Source organism: Culex quinquefasciatus, chromosome 3 (genome assembly GCF_015732765.1).
Source record: "Culex quinquefasciatus strain JHB chromosome 3, VPISU_Cqui_1.0_pri_paternal, whole genome shotgun sequence".
NCBI classification, from domain to species: Eukaryota; Metazoa; Arthropoda; class Insecta; order Diptera; family Culicidae; genus Culex; species Culex quinquefasciatus.
In genome coordinates, this window is record NC_051863.1 from 141026361 (window position 1) to 141046420 (window position 20060).

General features: G+C 37.6%; 1 protein-coding gene across 4 annotated transcripts in view; it reads left to right on the forward strand.

Annotated features, from left to right (window-relative positions):
• The window catches only part of LOC6033549, a 151525-nt gene extending 131948 nt beyond the window's left edge, over positions 1 to 19577 (forward strand). The window contains exons 16-23 of one of the 4 annotated variants that reach the window (XR_005278337.1): positions 1224 to 1335; positions 5076 to 5258; positions 5325 to 5420; positions 11169 to 12243; positions 12308 to 12867; positions 12923 to 13001; positions 18270 to 18331; positions 18521 to 19577. Coding sequence is in view for 3 of the 4 variants with exons in the window: in XM_038261785.1 (XP_038117713.1) it covers positions 1224 to 1335; positions 5076 to 5258; positions 5325 to 5420; positions 11169 to 12243; positions 12308 to 12867; positions 12923 to 13507 (2611 nt within the window). In the remaining variant the exon portion in view is untranslated. Of the gene's footprint in view, positions 1 to 1223; positions 1336 to 5075; positions 5259 to 5324; positions 5421 to 11168; positions 12244 to 12307; positions 12868 to 12922; positions 13534 to 18269; positions 18332 to 18520 lie in introns of those variants that run through there. The other 3 variants (XM_038261786.1, XM_038261787.1, XM_038261785.1) reach the window with 3 other exon arrangements.
• The last annotated feature ends 483 nt before the right edge of the window (positions 19578 to 20060 follow it).

The window sequence follows — 20060 nt, forward strand, 5'->3', positions numbered from 1 at the left end:
TGCCCATCACAACGACACCCGCCCCTCTGAAAGTCTCTCTAGGCATCACAGTTTATTCGTACAGTCGTTTTTCCGGAAGAAGGAAAACTGTGCTTCCAACATATTGCTTCCGATTGTGCATCTTCCACTGGTGATGTTCCTTCCTGCAGTGGACATTGCATGTCTATTCGAATGCGGCACTGACTGGTTGTAAGTACACCTGGGCAACATGTTGGCAGCAGAATATACAGAAAATAAAAATCAATTGCCGTTGTATTTCAAATTGAGTTTTGTTACATGTGAGAATAGTGGCACTTTTAACTTGAAAACAGTACCGTAATCTAGGGAGAATTGGGACAGATGTTTTATCAATGTTGCAGCATACAATTTTGATATTTTTGGGTTGGCTCGTTTGACCAGATTCAGAGCAACAAAATGTGTACATCCATTTACAAATTTTAAGCTTTCAACTGCTCTAAAACGTGATGTCCCTTTTCAGACTGTAGTCCGGATTCGCCCCAGTTGATGGTAATTTAGTTTGTACCACAATCTATTGAATATTGTTAATTGTCTTCCATAATCCCTGTGAAAATTTTCTGCGAAGCAAAATAACTCAAATTTAACAGCAATTACACTTCGCAATTACCTGAGTGAATTTCCTCTTCCTATTATTTAAAGTTTTGCCTGTAAGTATGTGGCACTGATCCTCATTGTAAACAAATACTAGTGAAACTTTGCACTCGTTTCGTAACGAGAAGAATCTCGTGTTATGAATAGGCTATTGAATGCAGACCAGTTATACAAGAACATGAATTTGCTGTTCTCGAAACAGTGTTTTTAAACTAAAAAAAAATATCCAAACCCAACATATGAATTTATATTCCATCTCGAATGACCCTTGGGGTTCAAGTTCCCGTAATAAAATCAACAATAACATTGATGTCTTTTTCAATGGGGTAATTTCAAATATAATATATTACGTCTTGAAGTGCCACAAACTAAAGATAAATGAAATTTTGTTGCATTTTGGAGAAAAAACGAAAACTAGTGTCAGGGGTCACGGTGGCTCTTACGGCTTTTTGAAAACTCATCCGAAATAATATCTACAATTATTATTTTTGTATGCAACGAATAAAATCGAGTCAAACAAACGAGAGAGCGTGTGCGAAAAATCCCCATTGTCCATTGTTGACGTTGACTTTTTTTTACATCCCTATTCTTTTTTTTTTTCTAACAATTTACAGCGAACACATAGCGCCAGCGGCCTGTGTCACATTAGCGCTGGATAACAAATACATCATCAGCTGCAGTGACGACTCCAGCATCATCATCGCGCTGTTCGAGAGTGGAAAGGTGGTAAGTGATAACATACCACTGTGTTAGATATATTGTGATATCATGACTTTGCTACCATTGCACAGTGGTGCAGAGTGCAAAATTGCGAAATTAGGTGGAAAATGAATTTTCCGAAAACTGGTGAAGTTTTGGAGCTTTGGTGTCTTCAGAAGAGCTGTTGCAAATGAGATTGGGCAACTTTTGGTTTCGTTGAAAATTAAGATGGTTCACGATTAGGGTGATTTTGAAAATCTACCTTTTCAGGAATATTTTTAGGAAATTTTTCGTCTTTTCGAAAGTTGTTGAACTTGCAATTCCATGCAACTTTGTCGAAGACACCAACATTTTATATCGAAATCTACGACCAAATTTAGAGAAAGCATCTGAGCAATCCTTCAAAAAACAGTTTTTTCAACGTGTCAATTCAGGGTCAAGTTTCACAAAAAAGTGATGTTTAGGGAAATTTTCGAGCTCTAAAAACATTTCCGGTTTTTGAAAAGTCAATTTGGACTTAAGGGTCAAATGTTACAGCCATGGAATCGTGAACCACCTAAATTTTCATTCAAGTCAATTGTTGACCCTTCCCAATTGCAACAACTCTTCTGAAGATGGTGTCCAAAACATTAACATTTTTCGGTAAATCCATTTTGCGATAAAATTATTCTGAGATTGAATCATATAAAAATGCGGAAATTTGTATGACACAATCTCACACCCAGACAAAATTTCACCTCTTATAACGGTACATTAAACGTGTTGCTAAACCGTTTTGAAAATCCTCATTTTTTGAGCCAATGATCGTCATCATTATAGTGCTGCAAACTGCATTATAGAACTTATTTGACGTCAACATGTCAAGATTTGTTTCGAAAATTACTATGTTTCGACACTGTTTTGGTTTCCGCGTTGACCAAACACATGTGCACGGACGTCAAACTGATGCAAAAGTTCTATTCAATAGTGTTTTTCGGAATAACAAAAAAAAAAGACCCTTGACTCGTGCTGAAATAATCATCATTTTGTAACTTGTTGAATAAACTATTAAGGCAATTTCGAGTGTGCTTTTGCATCCATTTGACTTATGATGGTTCATATTTGGTACACATTTGCCGAGTTTAACTTCTGAAAGAAAAATAAATCCACTTAGTAATTCTCAAATTAACCAAAAAGATGCATTGAATCGGCTATATTACAAAATTTCAACCAAATTTTCACAAAATTATCAGATTTTAATTTGTTTTTCAAAAATGTGTTCAACACTTTATGCACTTCTGTTGCTATGTTATGTTTCTAGTCTTGAATGAAAACTATAAAAATAACTTAATTTTAAGATTTTTTGGAAAATTTCTGCTCATAATTTCAAAGGATTTTTATAATTTTCTTGCCTTAGTTATACAGTTCTCACAGTGATTCGAAAAGCCCATAACCCTACCCCACATTAATCAATCTTTACAAGTTTGGACCATTTTTAGGCCATAACTAAGACATTTCAAAGCTTCGTAAGAAATATTATTGTATGCCAAATTAGTAGCATTCCAAATTTCGGGTTTTCGAGGAGTGTTACTCGGTTGTTATAGCAATAAATTGATTATCGAGAGCTGAATAAGTTTAGTAATAATAATAGTAATAAAATATACCGATTCCGATTTTTGAAATAAATTGTTAAAATCATACTTTTGGTTTTTCTTTTGGTTTTCTTTAGTCGACATACAGTCATCTCACATATTCGGAACACCCACAAATTTTGAACACTTTTGTGGTAATTTGTCAAAAGTATGCAAAATGCAACTTTATTTTCGACCCTACTATTTTGAGGACCTTTATTTCGAAATTCTCTTGCAATTTCGCTAGCAAAAGTAGTAATTTTTAAACATAAAACTGCATTTCAAGACTATTTTATCCAGAGCAAAAAAAAAAACATTGCCTCCAAATTGCCTGTTGTGGGATGTTATTATACACGGAGAAAAAAGAGTTCCCAAAGTCGTGAACAAGCGTTCATGAAAATGGGAACCACGGACAAAGTGTTCAAATCCCACACTCAGCCAAAACAAACCCTAAAATATATATGGTTTGTTATGAACGAAATCATTTGTAAAAAATATAAATGTAATAATAATGCCATAAAAATATAGAATTTTATATGACAAATCCATTAATTTGTATAAGTTTATCACATGAATTTTATAAGGTTACACCATGCGTGATTTTCATAAGAACACCTTATAATGTTTTTCCATAAAATAACCTTATAGATAATCTATATATTGCTAATGAATTCGAAGAACGTATGGCTTTCATACGTAAAAAGCATTACCGTAATCTGGGGCGAATCGGGACTTCAGTCTGAATAGGGACAGCAGTTTTTAGAGCACTTAAAGCTTTTAAATTTGGAAATGGATGTACACATTTTGTTGGTCGGAGTCTGTTCTAACCGAAACCAACCAGAAAAATCAAAATATTTTGCTCCAACATGGTTAAAACTGCTGTCCCAATTCGCCCCATGTGTCCCGATTAACCCCAGTTTATTTCTCTATAAATTACGAAATCTATATGAGAAACTTGAGCAACTCTCTACGAAATCGGCCGATTTCGGCCATTTTATTTTTTGTATTTTTTTATTTGGCTCAAACTTTGTGGGGGCCTTCCCTATGACCAGAGAACCTTTTTTGTGTCATTGGTTCACCCATACAAGTCTCCATACAATTTTGGCTGCTGTCCATACAAAAATGGTATGTAAATATTCAAATAGCTGTAACTTTTGAGTGAATTTTCTGATCAATTTGGTGTCTTCGGCAAAGTTGTAGGTATTGTTGAGGACTTTTGAGAAAAAAATAGGCACACGGAAAAAAAAATTTGCAGATTTTTTTATCAACTTTTTTTTCACTAAAACTCAATTTCCCAAAATACGTATTTTTTGATTTTCGAGATTTTTTTATATGTTTTAGGGGACAACAATCTGCAACTTTTGAGCCATAGAGAAACATGGTCAAAAAATCTGCCGCCGAGTTATGATTTTTAGAAAAAATAGTGATTTTTGGAAAAAATTTAAGTTTCATGCAAAAACAAGTTTGACATTATTTTTTAATGCAAAATTGAATTTGCAATCGAAAAGTACTTTACAGATTTTTTGATAAAGGGCTCCGATTTCAAGATATAGCCACCGAAAGTTTGATTTTAGCGAAATATTTGCAGTTTTCCAATTTTTAAAAATGGTGACCATGAGTGACCATTTCTAAAAATATTTTTTTTGAAAAGTTCAGAAAATTTGTTATAAAAAAAACTTTGCAATATCTTTTGTAGCATTCAGCTTTCATAAGCAATACTGTTCACAATGGGATCAAACAATTAGCAGATAAATTCAATTATCACAACAGCTTATAATCCAATGAAACTTCTAATTGATTGCTGTCACGAAACACAATTGATATCGTTGACACAAATCACCGCGTGTTAATCTGTAGCATAAAAAAAGTTTCATTTTTAAACCAGAAAATTAGGTTTACGTATAATGACACGTGAAACAGCGTGAAAAAAAAATACGGCCCTCTCAATCGATTAAATTTAATGCCCCATTGACACAGCTCCTGCCCCGCCCTGTCCTGTGTTCGCTTATTGAATCACTCAATTATCGCATTTAAAATGCTCATTGTATCGCGTCCACAGCCGCTGGAATTTTAATCATAATTAGCACACTGAAACCATTCGATTGTGTGTGTATACAAATTAATTCAGCAAACAAACAACCCATCTCATCCCCGCAGGTAACCAAAATCGATCACCACCGGGGTCCGGTTACGGCCGTGCACGTGGCCATGCCCAGCGAGGTGCTGGTTTCGTCCAGCCACGACGGAACCGTGTGCCTGTGGTCATTGGAGAACTTTTCGCTGCTGAACTGCATCCAGTTGCCACATCCGGTGCACAACATCCAAATATCCTGTGATTCGGTGAGTGCAGCCAAAACGCCCTCTCCTACCCCTTGATCATCCCTTAAGTAATCTTCTTTCCGACAGATCTTCCTGGTGGCGTACTGTTCGGACAACGGGCTCTACCTGCGGGCACTCGCGACTGGAACTGAGCTGCACGCCCTCAAAGGACACAAAACGAAGGTAAGCTTCTTACGGGAGCAGGAAATCTCCTAAACGGGAATTACGAGGGAAAAACCCACCGGCAACAGGAGAAGAAGGAGCGATGACAATGAATGGGTGTGATGCCACGTGGGCAGTTGGTGGAGGGGTGCCGGGGGAAAATTGATTGGGAAGTCCTGGGACCAACTCTGTGAAAACGGGGCGATGTTAAATCATCAATCAATTTCGTGTATTTGATCCTTTTTGCTCTTTTCTGAATCCGGATGGAATGGTGATTGAAGTGATCTTAATTTGTTGGGGTTCGCTGAAAAAAAAGTTTGTCAAATTCATTGACATTTTGCTTTGAAGATGTCTTCAATCATTTAATTACACTCAACCCCCGGTGGTTGGTCACTTTTTCGTTTGACACTTATTTAGTTTGTACCCCGTTGGTTGGTAAAAGTCAAACTAAAAAGTGACGAACTGTCACTTTTTACACGGCGCTCACGCACACTATCAAAACAAACGTTTGGTAGTGTGTGTGAACTCCGTGTAAAAGAGGTGTCAAACTAAAAAGTGACCCCGTTCGTTTGACAACGGTTGGTGTCAAACCATCAGGGTTTGAGTGTATTATGTTTCAGTCTCTGTTTGAACTGAATTAAATGTTCAATTTTATTATTTGTATTCTTTTAGTTGAAAAAACCATATTCCATATTTTATTTCAATATTAGCTAGAATCTGAAAATACAACGAGCTTCCAATAAACTCCACTGGAAACCATCCTCTTTTCGAACAAGACTCAAATTGCCCAAACCAGACTTCCTCGAATTTTTATCAAAAACATTCCGGTGGCTGACTGCCTGTCACACAAACAACCCTTTGACCACCGACCGGCTTGAAACTTGAGCATTGTCGTCGCCGTCGTCTGTCATTTGAAAATTGAAACTCTTTTTCACCTTTTCTCTGCTGCTGCTGGAGCGACATCAAATATTGCTTTTTCGAGCAAGTTTAATTGGCAAATGTTTGCCGGCCAAATATTGTGCCCGAACGAATAGTTTCGAATTTTTGGCCCAAAGCGACTTCACCTCAGCATTCTCCGGGAGCACAGTGCCCGGACCTAATTCAGCGGATATATACAATAACCGGTGTTCTGACGAGGGTTCGGGCTTCCATTATTCCGGCTTGACAGTTTGTGCCAGTCCCCCAGCGGGGACAAAACTCGAAATGGATGTGTTAGCTCAATTGAAAAATCCTTCCTTGTATCAGAACGGAATGAAAGGGTAGATTCCTCTTACGGATGACGGGGTTTTACCTCGTCCCTACAGGTGGATCCCGACAGAATGTTGACAAATAAATAATTTTAGGTATCATTCAGAGATGGGGGGAGACGAGCGGCAGGAAACGTGAGGAAAATGTTTATCAAAATTCGATCGGCCAGAACCATTAAATTGATTGATTTTCTTTTCGTTTATTGTGTGTTTTGGACAGTTATTTTTAGGTACTATTGAGAGCAATTCCAAATAACTGATTCTGAATGCTTCCAAATCATAGATTTGAACTTCTGTTTGTTTCTTTCGAGAAATCAAAATTTCAATTTACATGTGACTTCTTCATTGAGAGCAGCTCCATTAACTTCCGCACTCGGAGGTATTAGTTCCACGTGAGCTGAAACTTAAAATTAAAAGTTGCTAAAGTTTTTTTGTATAAACAATAACTTTTGTTTAATATTCTTAACTTACTTTATTGTTAAATTTGGCAGCAAACATTTAAAAAAAAATCAAATCCTGTTCGGCTTTTTAAGTTTTAGCATAACTCACTAAGTCACTGAAAGGAATAATATTTTAAACCTGAATATAGTAACGTTAACTGGGGTGACATTGATAGCATTTCAATGTATTTTTCAAATTTAACCAGTTAGACATTTCTCGCTATATTTTAAAACATGTACCGGGTTCGGTCACAACGTTTTTTTCTTCATAAAAGCTTTTATCAAGAGTGCTTCAAAAATAGTTTCGTTGAAAATTATTATTAAAAAAATAAACGGGGTCGGGTTTCGTTTGAAAAAAAAAATACAATTTATTTACCTTGTAAGCTAGAAACTAAATTTTGTTCTTAGTGTAAAATTGTCCAAAGAATCCGATTATTCAGTCCGTTTTCCGATTCGAATCCATTTTCAAAGTATAAACATGATACTTTGAGAGTATTGTAATAGTCCTAAAAGAGTACAAACCAAAACAAAGGTTCTCGGATCGGGCTACAAATTGGACTGACGGTTCCGAAATAATTTGAATTTACCATTCAGTTGGTATTAAAAGTGTATTTTATATTTTGCAAAAATATCTCGCTTATCAATGTCATTACGAGTTCTGGGAATATTCAAAGATTTTTAAAATAAACAATCATGTGCCTTTTAACAAACTTTGAATTTTCGTATTGTTTTTTTTTTTTAATTTAAACTGGAAGAAAGTGCTAGAAAATTTAAAAAAATGGGTATGTAATTGTGGTTTATGCAACAAGTTGCAAAAAGAAGGTTTTTCAGCACGATTCGTACATTTATTCAACTAGGTTCACCGAGTTGGATAAATACGACGAGTGCTGAAAAAAACAAGTTTTGCAACGAGTTCCATACAACATTTGTTGCAATTCCGAAAATCATATTTTGAGTAGAATTATAAGTCAAATGCTCATGATTTTAAACTTGTTGAAAAGTACTACTTTTCGAAACAAGTGCTGAAAAGTTCAACTTTTCAGAATCCATTTCAGTGCTGAAAAGTAGAACTTTTCAGCATTTATTTTGAAATTTATTACTACTCGATTCAGTTATTTTTGGTACAGAAATAACGTCGTTCAAGAATGACAGGAAAAGTAAGTAGGGTATTTGTACCTATTTTGGGCCTAGTACCTATTTTCGGTCTACCAAACTTAATTCAACGAAATTGAGCATTTCAGCAAATCTGGCAAAGATCTGCCACTTGAGAATGATTCGGGCTGTCATTATCTTCATTTTGGTGGGCAAGAATAGTACACTTTTTCCTCTTAAATTAGAAATAATGCAATAAATTTATCACTCTTCACATTTTTCTTAGCAAATTGCAAATTGCCCATTAGGTCCAAAATTTTCACCACTTTTGCTTACCGCTTCTTGGCACTCAGCGTCAAGGCGTTCATCGCTCAGCACACGAATGAGAGCCGTTCCCCGGATCTCCAACCAAGGGCAATGTGTTTTTATTCGTGGGTTGCACAATCCCATTGCAAAAACAATCACTAAACTGCCACCAAATCAATAAAATAACTGATTAAAGTTGCTTCGTCCATATCGGTGAGAAATGGATATATTTTCGGTACATTTGACAATTCTACAAACTGTGCCAGTGTGTGTGCGCTTCTCGAATTTTACAGTCTTTCTTGCATGTTACGAGCTTGATGTTTGGCTACGCAACAATTGTTTAATTATGTTTAAAACTCGTAAAGAATGATATAAATCATGTCCAAGCTAATTATGCACGTAATGCAAGTGAAATCAATCATTCTAATGTTTATTTGTGGCTTAAAACATCACAATGATTTAGCTTATTTGTCGACCGAATTTGTGCGGCTGTACTGTACGAGCTGGGGCTGAACCGTACGTCAAAAAAGTTCGCCACGTGCTTCGAGATTTCAACCAATCAGAAGGTAGGCCGAAAATATGCACAAACAAGGTCGTATGCTAGGAGCAATATCCCCAAAATAGGGGCAAAAAGTGTTTTAGTTTTTCGTGCTTTTACAGCGATATAAAATATTTTTATCAAAATGTTGATAATGTACGAGCTTAAGCATTAAAAAACCAACTTATTCATGTAAAACAAACTAGGCTTCCAATAGCAGCCTTTGAGAATACATCAAATCAAAAGTGCGCTCTGCTTAGTAGGCCTCAAATAGGGACAAATACCCTAATTGCACTAGGCTGGCCTTGATTTAATTTTTTTGAAAATATTGTTTTCGAAAAGATCGGAAAATTTCACGAATGTTTACATTGAAAATCGGACCAATAGTAGCTGAGATATAGACATTAGAATAATGTGGGTTGTTTAGGTGAGACTTAGAAAACATAAATTTTCCTGTTTTTAAACCTTTGGCTAGCAATATCTCAGCAACTAAGGGTCGTATCAACAAAGTTCAAAAAACCAAAATTTAAAGAATTTTCTCAACTCTTAAAATTTTTTTTTTAAAGTAGGCAAACATGGGCACTAATTTAAAAAATTTATAACTGCGACTATTTTGAAGAAAAGACACCTAAAAATGGCTATATCTTGAAAACGGTGCACTTTATCAAAATTTCACTAAAGTACTTCTTGATTGCTAATTCGATTTTACATGGAAAAATGAAGTTGAAAAATTTTTGCGACAAATATTTCGATTTTTTTTAAACTTTTATTGATTCAAAAAATCATAACTCGGTCAATGATTTTTTGACAATTCTGGAAATTCCTGAAAAGTTGGCATTTGATGTCCTCTAAAACATATCAGAAAATAAAAAAAAATAAAAATAGTTTTTTTTGCAAATCCAGTTTCAGTGACAAAAGGTGAAATTAAAAATCACCAAAAAAAATTTTACCTTGCATCATTTTTTTTTTCAGTGTAGTCCATATTCATACCTACAACTTTGCCGAGGACATCAAATCGATCAAAAAATTCCTTCAAAAGATACAGATCACATATCATTTTTGTATGGACAGCTGCCAAATTTGTATGGAAAATAATATGGACAAACTAATGATGCAAAATGGCTTCTTTGGGCATACCGAAGGCACCAAAAAAGTTTCAGCCGGATTAAAACATACAAAACAAGTCGAATGACCGAAATCTCAGAGAATTGCTCAACTGTGCAACTGCCAACTGGAGTAAATTTCTCCAAAGCACAAACCGATCTCCGTAAAAGATTGGAGCACTGCTCCGTAAATGTACCTGCAACTCCATACACACTTTGCACTCCGCCAAACACACTCTCGTTCGCTACAGCTCGCACTGTCAGAGCATGTTTTCGACCCCGTGAGAATTCAATCGGGCGTGATGTGTTATCAACCCCTCTTTGCCCAGGTGTGCGCATTCACCCACCCATCATTAAAGACTTGAGCACGTGCTGAATTTACAACGCTTCCTCACCCCCCAAGCGAGAAAGTGAGCAGAGAACGGAAGAACCTGTTGATGAAATTGCTTTCCCAACTCTTGGGTGATTTCTCAATTTAATTTTTCTTTATTGACTTTCGAAGCTTTGCTCGACCCGAGCGGTTAACACGCGAGCAAAAGCGGGACGATTATTCGATTTGGAGTGTGCGATTTTCGACGGGGGCAAATGCGATGGGTATGTACTTGAATATTCATTAAGCAATGAATTTGTGCCGGCTTAATGGAACTCAAATCGGGCATGCGGGAACATGAATTGCGATGGGTATTTTGGCGGGCGGGATCAGCGCCTCTGATTCTCCGAAGACATACTAATTATGCTTAATGCTACTGCATCGCCGAGCAATCGATTATGCAGTGTAATCTTGTCGCCGGAGAGCGGATACGGATCAATGTCAAAAGTGCTGCAATGCGTAATGATCGGTCGCAATCATGAGCCGGTCGCTTTGGCATTACATCGTCGTGGTTGTGCTTGCTTGCCGCACGTAGGATTTTCAAGATCTAAGAAAATCGCATTTTTGGTTTTGACCATGCGTTTCCACCACTGACCTTATACGAAGTAAAATATGGAGACGCTTGGTAATCTACAGTTATTTCACACATTCCTCAAACCTTTTTCTCCCGCAGGTTCGCGCCATGTGCATCGCCATGGACAGCCAGCGGGCCATCGTGGGCTGCGAAGATCTGCGGGCCCACATCTACGACATGCACTCGGGGCGTATCATCCGGTCGTTACCGCCCAACCCGGGCCCCGTAACGGCGGCGTACGTGATGGCCAAGGACGACTACCTGATCACGGCCGGGGGCAACAAGATTACGTTCTACTCGTTCCGCAACGAGGACTCCATTGTCAATTTCTACCCGAAGAAGAAGAAAACGATGAAGAAGATATCGAAGAGCCGCGCCGCACTGGCGGCCACTTCGAGTGCCGTAATTTGCTTCGACATTTCGCGGGACTCGACGATGGCGGCCGTGGCCTCGAGCCGGTGCATCCAGATATGGCAGCTTAACGGGCCGGAGTTGACTGCGATTCTGGAGGGGCACAGCGGAACGGTGACTTGCGTGAGCTTTGCGCCAAACTGTGAGTTTGTCGTTTCCGGGTCGGAGGACAAGACTGTCAACGTGTGGAATTTGGCTTTGGGGTCGGTGACGGCCACCTTCAAGGGTCACAACACGTTTGTTACGTCGGTTACTTTTATGATGGACTCGAGGCGGATCATCTCGGCCGACAGAGACAGCTGCCTGTTTGTTTGGATGAGCGATTCCGGAACGATACTGCAGAGCGTGCAGGGTCCGTTCAAGTGTCTGGCCGTAACGAACAACATGAAGTTTGCGGTTTGCACCAACGGGGATTCCAGCTTGCGGATATGGTCCCTCACGAGGGAGGACGAGAAGTTTACGGTTTCACACTCTGGAGAAATAACGAGCTTCATTATTACGGCTGATTCGCTGTATTTGATCTCCGGATCGAAGGATATGTCGCTGAAGGTGTGGCAGGTGTCCGGTGGAAAGCTAGCCCAAGTTCTGGTGGGACACTCGGACGCGGTTACCTGCGTGGCTGTTTCCGTCACCAACAAGAACCAGGTCATCTCCGGATCAAAGGACACGAATCTAATCATTTGGGATATTCACACGGGTGAGGAGATTCACACGTTGGCGGGTCATTTGGCACCGGTGACGTGCGTGAAGGTTTCAGCCGATGGTAAGTATTCTATCGAACTCAAGTCATTCAGAATTGTAACAATATATTCGCTTCCCTCCTCCAGGAACCACGGCCGTTTCCGGCAGCGACGACAAGACACTCATCGTCTGGGAGATGAAGCGAGGTCTTGCGCTGACTTCGCTCCAGCTGCACGTCCAGTTTACCCGGTTTGACATCAGCCTCGAATGCTCCCGGATAGTGGTCCAGCTGGTGGACAGTTCGTGTCTTCCGGTCATTTGCTTGCACAACTCACCTGCCTCGTACATTAAGCTCCCAACGTACTCGGCCCCGGCCCGGGACGTCGAAGATCTGCGGCCCGCCGGCCCGAAGCGACCTGCTCGGCGACTCCTCAAGAAGGAGGTCTCGCTCGACACCTACACCTGGCAGAAGAAGTACGCCCATCTGACGTCGTCCGTCATGATGGCTCAGGTGGACGAAAGACTGAAACGACGCTTCTCGGTGTCCGCCAGCATGGAGGAGATCTCCAAGCTGGCCGAAGCCAAGAGCACGGAATCCCAAGCAAACATTGGCCCCGAACAGGCAGCGCTCGCCCAGTCGCAGCACTTTGACCAGCTGGAGGCGCTGTGGAACAAGCGGTCACCGCCGCGAAGAAGGATGAATCCGGTAAGCAATCAAATTCAGAGTTCTTTTGGCATACTAAGTTATCCCCTTTTCGCAGTCCCTCTCGCGCCAGTCATCCCTCGTCGAGGACCGCATCGACTCGTCGGACGAGGACGAGTTCCTGGAGGAGCGCGCAGGTACGTCCAAGAGGCATCCCTTCTTCTCACTGCGTCCAAACTCGCTTCCAGTAGATGCATGGCACTATTCTAGTCTTTTCCATTCATCCTTCACCAACCACCACCAACACCACCAAAATCTCCACCACCACCACAACCACAACCAAACCCATCAGCCGGACCTGCTTCGGGAGGTTCTGGTGCTGAAGAAGCAAACTTCCGCCCCGGCGGCACCGACCAAATTTCTGCGGGGCAGCTCGTACGACGAAAGTGACCACGCTGGCGGCGGCGCCAGTGTCGGTGAAAAGCTCAAACTGTCCTCTACCGAAACCGACCTGCAGGCCCTGTTTGGGAACTGCACCAACCTGGGCAGCCTGTACTGTAACGCACGCCGCAAGCCACCGTTGAGTCCGGAGTGCGAGAGTCGGGCGTACGTCCGGCGGCGTCAGTCCCGGTCCATTGAGAACCTACGGTTCGAGGATGAGGCCCGCCTGCGGCAGCGGCACCGGTCGTGTTTGATGCAATAAAGTGGAAAATTGTCTGTCGATGGTTGGAGAATTATGTTACTAAAAAATATCATGAAATACTGCTAGAATAATTCTAAATAATTGAACTTTATTTAAAAAATACACAAATGAGTACAAATTACAAATCAATTTTCTCATCACATCAATTTGAATTTAATTTGAATTTTAAATTAGCTATATTTTCAATGTGTATCGAAATGTTAAAAAATGATAATAGCTATCCATCACGCAGAAGAATAAGGCATATTCGAATCAACAAAACGATGATTTCAAAAACATTTTTTTATCGAATCAAACAAATTTGCAACTTAAAAACTAATTTGAACTGTTCTTAGTGTAAAATTTTCTATAGAACCCGATATTGCAGTTCGTTTTCCGATTTGATAACATGATACTTTAGTGTATTTTAATAAAACTTAATTGGTTTTCGATTTTGATTTTTATCAATGTTTCATAATTAAACTTTACTATTTTTAAACACTTTTCAAAATTACTTGAAAACCACTTCTTGAGGAACTTGGAACAATGCTTTACCATGTTCAGTTTGTTTCCATAACATTCTGTTTGAATTTAATTCGTATTCTCATTTTGGAAACAAACCTTAAAAAATATCAATCCCACTCCGGCTATCAATTTAATTAATGTAACCCCGGTTGTACCTTTTTCATAACAGCAAAATACTTTTGTGGTATTGAGAAGAAATAAGTTTTATGCGAAGCAAAATTTCATTAATTATATTCAACAACATTTTTGTTAAATCAAACCTGGTAAAGGCTGATGAAACAACATATTTTTCTGTGTGCTATTTTGTTTTTTTTTTTTTTGCAAAATATTTTTAAAAATGTAAGATTTTTTGCGTTTTATGCTTGCTTGGTCCAGATCGCAAAATTAAGTGGAAAATTGATTTTCCGAAAAATGGTGAAGTCTTGGAGTTTTGGTGTCTTCAGAAGAGTTGTTGTAAATGACAAGGGGAAACTTTTGATTTCGTTGAAAATTAAAGTGGTTCTCGATTAGGGTTATTTTGAAAATTTAACTTTTCAGGAATATTTTTGGAATTTATTTGTCTTTTAGAAAGTTGTTGGGTTTGCCAATCCAAGCAACTTTGTAGAAGACACCAAACATTAATCTCGCAATCCACGCCTTCTATGACCAAATTTAGTGAAAGCATCTAAGCAAACCTTCAAAAATCCGTTTTTTTTAATGTAGCAATTCAGGATTTAATTTCAGAGAAAAGTGATATTCGGGCACTTAAAAAATAAATTTTTGACAAGTTGTTTTGACTTAAGGGTCAAACGTCACAGCCATTTTTAGGTAGAAAGAGATGCAAATTTAAAACTTTAATAACTCAAAAAGGTGTAGGCGAGGTTGCAATCGAAAAGGGAGATCTAGCACTACAAACGCTGAATCTCAGGGGTGTTTTTCCTTAAATTTGAGATATCTTCATTTTAAAATGTCTTATGTCAAGGGAAAAGTATATGAAACCACCCTAACGATGTTTGAAAATTGTCCAACTATATGATTTTCCATACAATTTTGCCCGCTGAATCTGCTCTCAGAGTTGAGCTAAAATGTAAAAAACGAGTTTTTTGGGCTTTTATGTAAAATTGTCATATAAACCCAAAATTGCTCTAAAAGTGCCCAGAACATCACTTTTCTCTAAAACTTAACCCTAAATTGCTACATAAAAAAAAAGATTTTTGAAGGTTTGCTTAGATGCTTTCTCTAAATTTGGTCGTAAAAGGCGTGGATTACGAGATTAATTTTTGGTGCCTTCTACAAAATTGCATGAATTAAAAAAATTGATTTTCAAAATAACTCTAATCGTGAAACACCCTAATTGTCAATAAAATCAAAAGTTTCCCTTTCTCATTTGCAACAACTCTTCTGAAGACACCAAAGCTCCAAGACTTCACAATTTTCCGGAAAATCCATTTTAGACTTAATTTTGCGATCTGGGCCACATTTATCGATTAACTAGCCTTGCCTTTATTTTAATAATAATATATGAATTGTAGCACTACTTCAAGTTTTACCGTCTTTTTCTAAATATTTTGAAATGGACACAGAAATTTTAAAAAGGAAACAATTACCGTAAACTGGGGTGACTTTGATAGCCCTGGGTGACATTGATAGAAATTTGATTTAACCACTAATTTTGATACATCCAATGTAACAGTCACATTTTTGCATATATGTTCGATAATAAGCTATCCCTTAATGCTTACATACTCAAAATTCTCAAAAATGTTTAGATATTAATTTGACGGGCATTTGAAAAACCTATCAAAGTCACCCCAGTTTACGGTATCCGAAATTGTCACAAAAAATTTTCTTCGGATGATGAATTACTGATAATCCTATTACGATTTATTTATTATTATTCTCAAATTTTAAGCCACTGAGCTCATATATGACTCAAAAAATGCTCTTATGCGATCTAATTATGTATAATCCAACATGACGAAGGAAGAATATAGAGAATTTATAACTTGCAATTAATATAGAACATTGATAAGAAGCAACTAACCATTCAAATCTAATTTAGTTGAGGTTGCTTATCCCGATTGCTATATCAATAGCCAAAAAACGGAAAGCAGAAAAAAATATAATCGAGTGTGTTGTACAAATTCGTCATCTGTCAGACAGTTTTGTTTCTTTGATCATAGTGACCGTTTTGATAAAAAGACTATACTTTAATCCTGAGGTTAACCCTGGAAAAACCATTTGACTTAAACCACTTATAACTAAGCCAGATCTGCTCAGATCGTTTCGCGATGTTCTACAAAGTTGTTCCTCATATAAAAATCTATAAATACCTCGCACAGAATGTAAATTGGTTCAAATTTGGAATTTTAGGGGAAAAAATGAAAAAAGTGCCGTTTTCCCCATACTAACGGGTCCAAAATCCAATACCGTAAACCAGGGTGACTTTTATAGGATTTCAATTTGTTTTTGTAATATTTTCCAACAGGTAAGGTTTTTCTCAAGATTATTATTTTTAAAACATGTACTGGGGTAGACCACACAAAGTCCATGCACTATTTCGGAAAAAAAAGTTTTTTCAATAATGTTTAGAAAAATAGTTACGTTAAAAATTCTTAGTTTTAATTCCGGGGTGACTTTGATAGTCATAGTTTTTCTTGTTAAAATCATATTTAAGATGTTCAAACTTTGTTTGTACGCTAAATGTACCATCACTAAAGTAGCTGATATAGTTTTTAAGAAAAAAATATCAATGTTTATATTTAGTTAACTAAGTGTATAAGCTTTTTAGCAAAATACATATAAATTTTAGATAAAATTGTTAAAAAGTCGGAATTTTGCCTGAAATTTGTTAAAACTAGGTTTGTTTGTAAAATTATCGATTTATATTGCATTTTATACTGAATTCGAAGCACGAATCACAAGTTTTCACATTTTGCATGAAATTTGTTCAACTGAAATTGCCTTTTAATTTGGAGATTTTTTTCTGAATTGTGTTTCAAAAACACATATTATTTAATATTTACAAACTTTTTTAACCTTCTCCTAGTGGAAAATTGTCCAAAGAATCCGAAAATGCATTCCGTTTTCCGATTAAAAATCATGTTCATTGAGAAAATCAAGACACTTTGAGAAGTTTTAAAAAAATGACTTTCATCAACATTTTCTTAACTATAGTTAACTAACTTTTTAAACTTGTCAACATTTTATGAAAAGTTCTTCTTGAGGTACTTTGAACACTTCTCTACTACGGTCAGTATGTTTCTAAACCATTCCTTACGTATTTTAATTGTACTCTTCATTTTGCAAAAAAATCGCAAACTTATCAAAGTCGGACTCCGGCTATCAAAGTCACCCCGTTTTACGGTACATATTTTAAATCGAATGGGCACCTCAAGTTCTCAACCAAATTGGCTGAAATTTTCAGGTGAGCTTCTGTGGATATGCAACTATGATTTTCTGCCCGCCTATCCGATCTAGCTCAACTTTTTGCATTTCTGACCCACCCTACACAGCAAAAAAAAGTGGAATTTTGGAATGTTGAAAATTTGATAGGTTGAATATTCCTTATTTTTTGAGTAATATTACATAAAAAATGTGTAAAAATGTGAACTTGATGAATATTCATCAATTCCTGATGTAATATTACACATTTTTTTCGCCACAAAATCTGTCACCATTTCCTGATGAATATTACCATCATTTTTTTCTGTGTAGTGTGTACTTTTTGTTGAATGACTTTTGTGTTGTTCAAATCATTCAACGTATAGAGTTCCAGAAAAGTATAAAAGAATAAATTGACAGTAAAATTCACAAATAAGACAAAAGTTTTAACCAATTAAAACTCAGCGCTTCAACTCTCATATCAGCCATTTACCATTCGAACGCATGGTCCACATAATTGAAGCCTCTTAACTCTCTACCAAGTAGTTTTAGCGTCAATCCAACTCTTACTCCGCTTCGTACTGCTTGCTTTTAGCACTTATTTTTCCAAACTCTACCAATTGGCAAAACAAAATTCTCTTACCCTTAACCGTATACATATCTCCAATTGACTAAAAACACTAAATCTGCAAGCTGATTATGCTCCTGACTGCTGTTAGTATCTACTATTCGATCTGCTGCCACTGTCGTCTCTGTAGTACAAGTGACTCCACTATGTTGAAAACCGTAACTATAGTTCGTTTCTTTCAATCTCTTACTTCGAGTAATCTAGCCCACACGTTGATTAAATAGTTTTTCTTTCCGCATGTTTTATCTTATTAACACATTTTTATAGCTTAGATCTTACCGACCAAGTTGTAGTTAGTAGAAAGAGGTGTTGTAAGCGCTTGTGGTCACGTAAGTAGAGATTTCAATAGTTTAAGTACAGTGCATTTTTTCCCCGATTCTTCTTTTCTCTAAAAAAAGTTTTTGCTAGTTTTTGCCTCTACGATTAAGTAGCTTAGTTTGAAATATTTTCAATTGAGACAAATCGCTGAAACTTGCGTGAGCAATCGACTAATTAAGTTCTTTGAATTTTATTTACAGACGTACTAGCGGATTAAGCAAATGTTAAAACTAAGTAAAAGTTACCATAATAAAGCATTTTTAAACTAGTTTTATAGGTCAACTTGGCACAACTCGCGCAAAACATACATTCCAGCTCAGTTTTCCGTTCTCCCAAGCGACTGCAGCGCCGCACAGTGGCAAACACTGCGAAGCTTTTGGAAAAACTTCCACGCGAAAGCTCCAACATTATCAAAGATGGCCATGCGCAAGCACCACCCAAATCACACACACACACGCAGATACAATCACCTTCCCCTCCGTAGTCAGGAAAAGAGCTTTCCTGATGGATAAAACGTTCCCACCAAGCAGAAAAAAAACGAAAAAAACAGAGTTAAACTTTCATGCGAAACCAAATCGATGCAAAAATGAGAGCAGCAAAAATTCATGCGGAAGGATAGTTTAAAACCAATGATAACAAAATCGAACACAACAAAAAAAAAATCGTGAAAGCTCACAAGAAAGGCCGTGAAATTATGTACTATTGGAAACTTACTCTGTAAGCAGATCACATGCGGACACACAACGAGGTGTGTTGTGTTGTGTGTATGGTAAGCAGGGCACGGATTTAAGTCAGAATTTTCTAAGCAAAAAAGTAAAAACGGTGAACGTGATGGAAATTAAGTATAACGTTGTATCGAGGCAAAATATCTTCAGCACTGAAATAAAAACTCCGAACAATTACGGTAATTGCTTAGTCTTAATTGGGTTATATTTAATATTTTTAAATGTCGAGGACTATTTTAGCTTGGCCCCCAAAACTTCTGTCAACAATTCCTCACAAACAAATACAATCTTCTTATAATTTTGTAAGCCTTCCATTACCTACCTAAATAACCAAAAAAATTTAAATGATTTCCTGATCCACTTGATTCTTCAGGTTAAGATGTCATTCCCATTTAATTTGCAACACCAGGCATTGAAAAGTTTGACAAAACCCTGGCGATATCTCAAGACAGGATTGCCAGATTCCCAAATTATATGAAGTATCAGACAGGTTTTCTGAATTCTTATCCAACAATGATCTGGTACAAATTTATAAAATTGACTTTTTGAACCAAAATCAATATTTTGTATTCTGTATATATTAGAGTGTAACAAAAATGACTTTTTGGCGGGCATTCAGGGGTTTGTTCCGGTGGGCATACTGAGCCTAAATCCCAAATATGAGCTTGATTGGACGTAACAGGAGCTGGCGCTCCGCCCTTCAATTTTAAATGGGATTTAACCCGTAAAAAAAGATTTTTTCAAAAATGTCACTTTTTGAGGCATTTTGGCCACCAATGCGTTTACCAAAAACATCACTGGCGTGTAGGCCAGATCCTTGCGCATCTTTTGGTATATATAACATTGAAGTTTGGAGCACCCTGGAGCTCGGTACAGACCTTCAAAGTTTGGCATTTTTTCGAAAAATCGGTCCCAGCAAAATCAAATGGCGTCTCGGGCGTCGCGAGGTGCGACGCATATCTTTTTTGCCGGGGCCGATTTTTCGAAAAAATGCCAAACTTTGAAGGTCTGTACC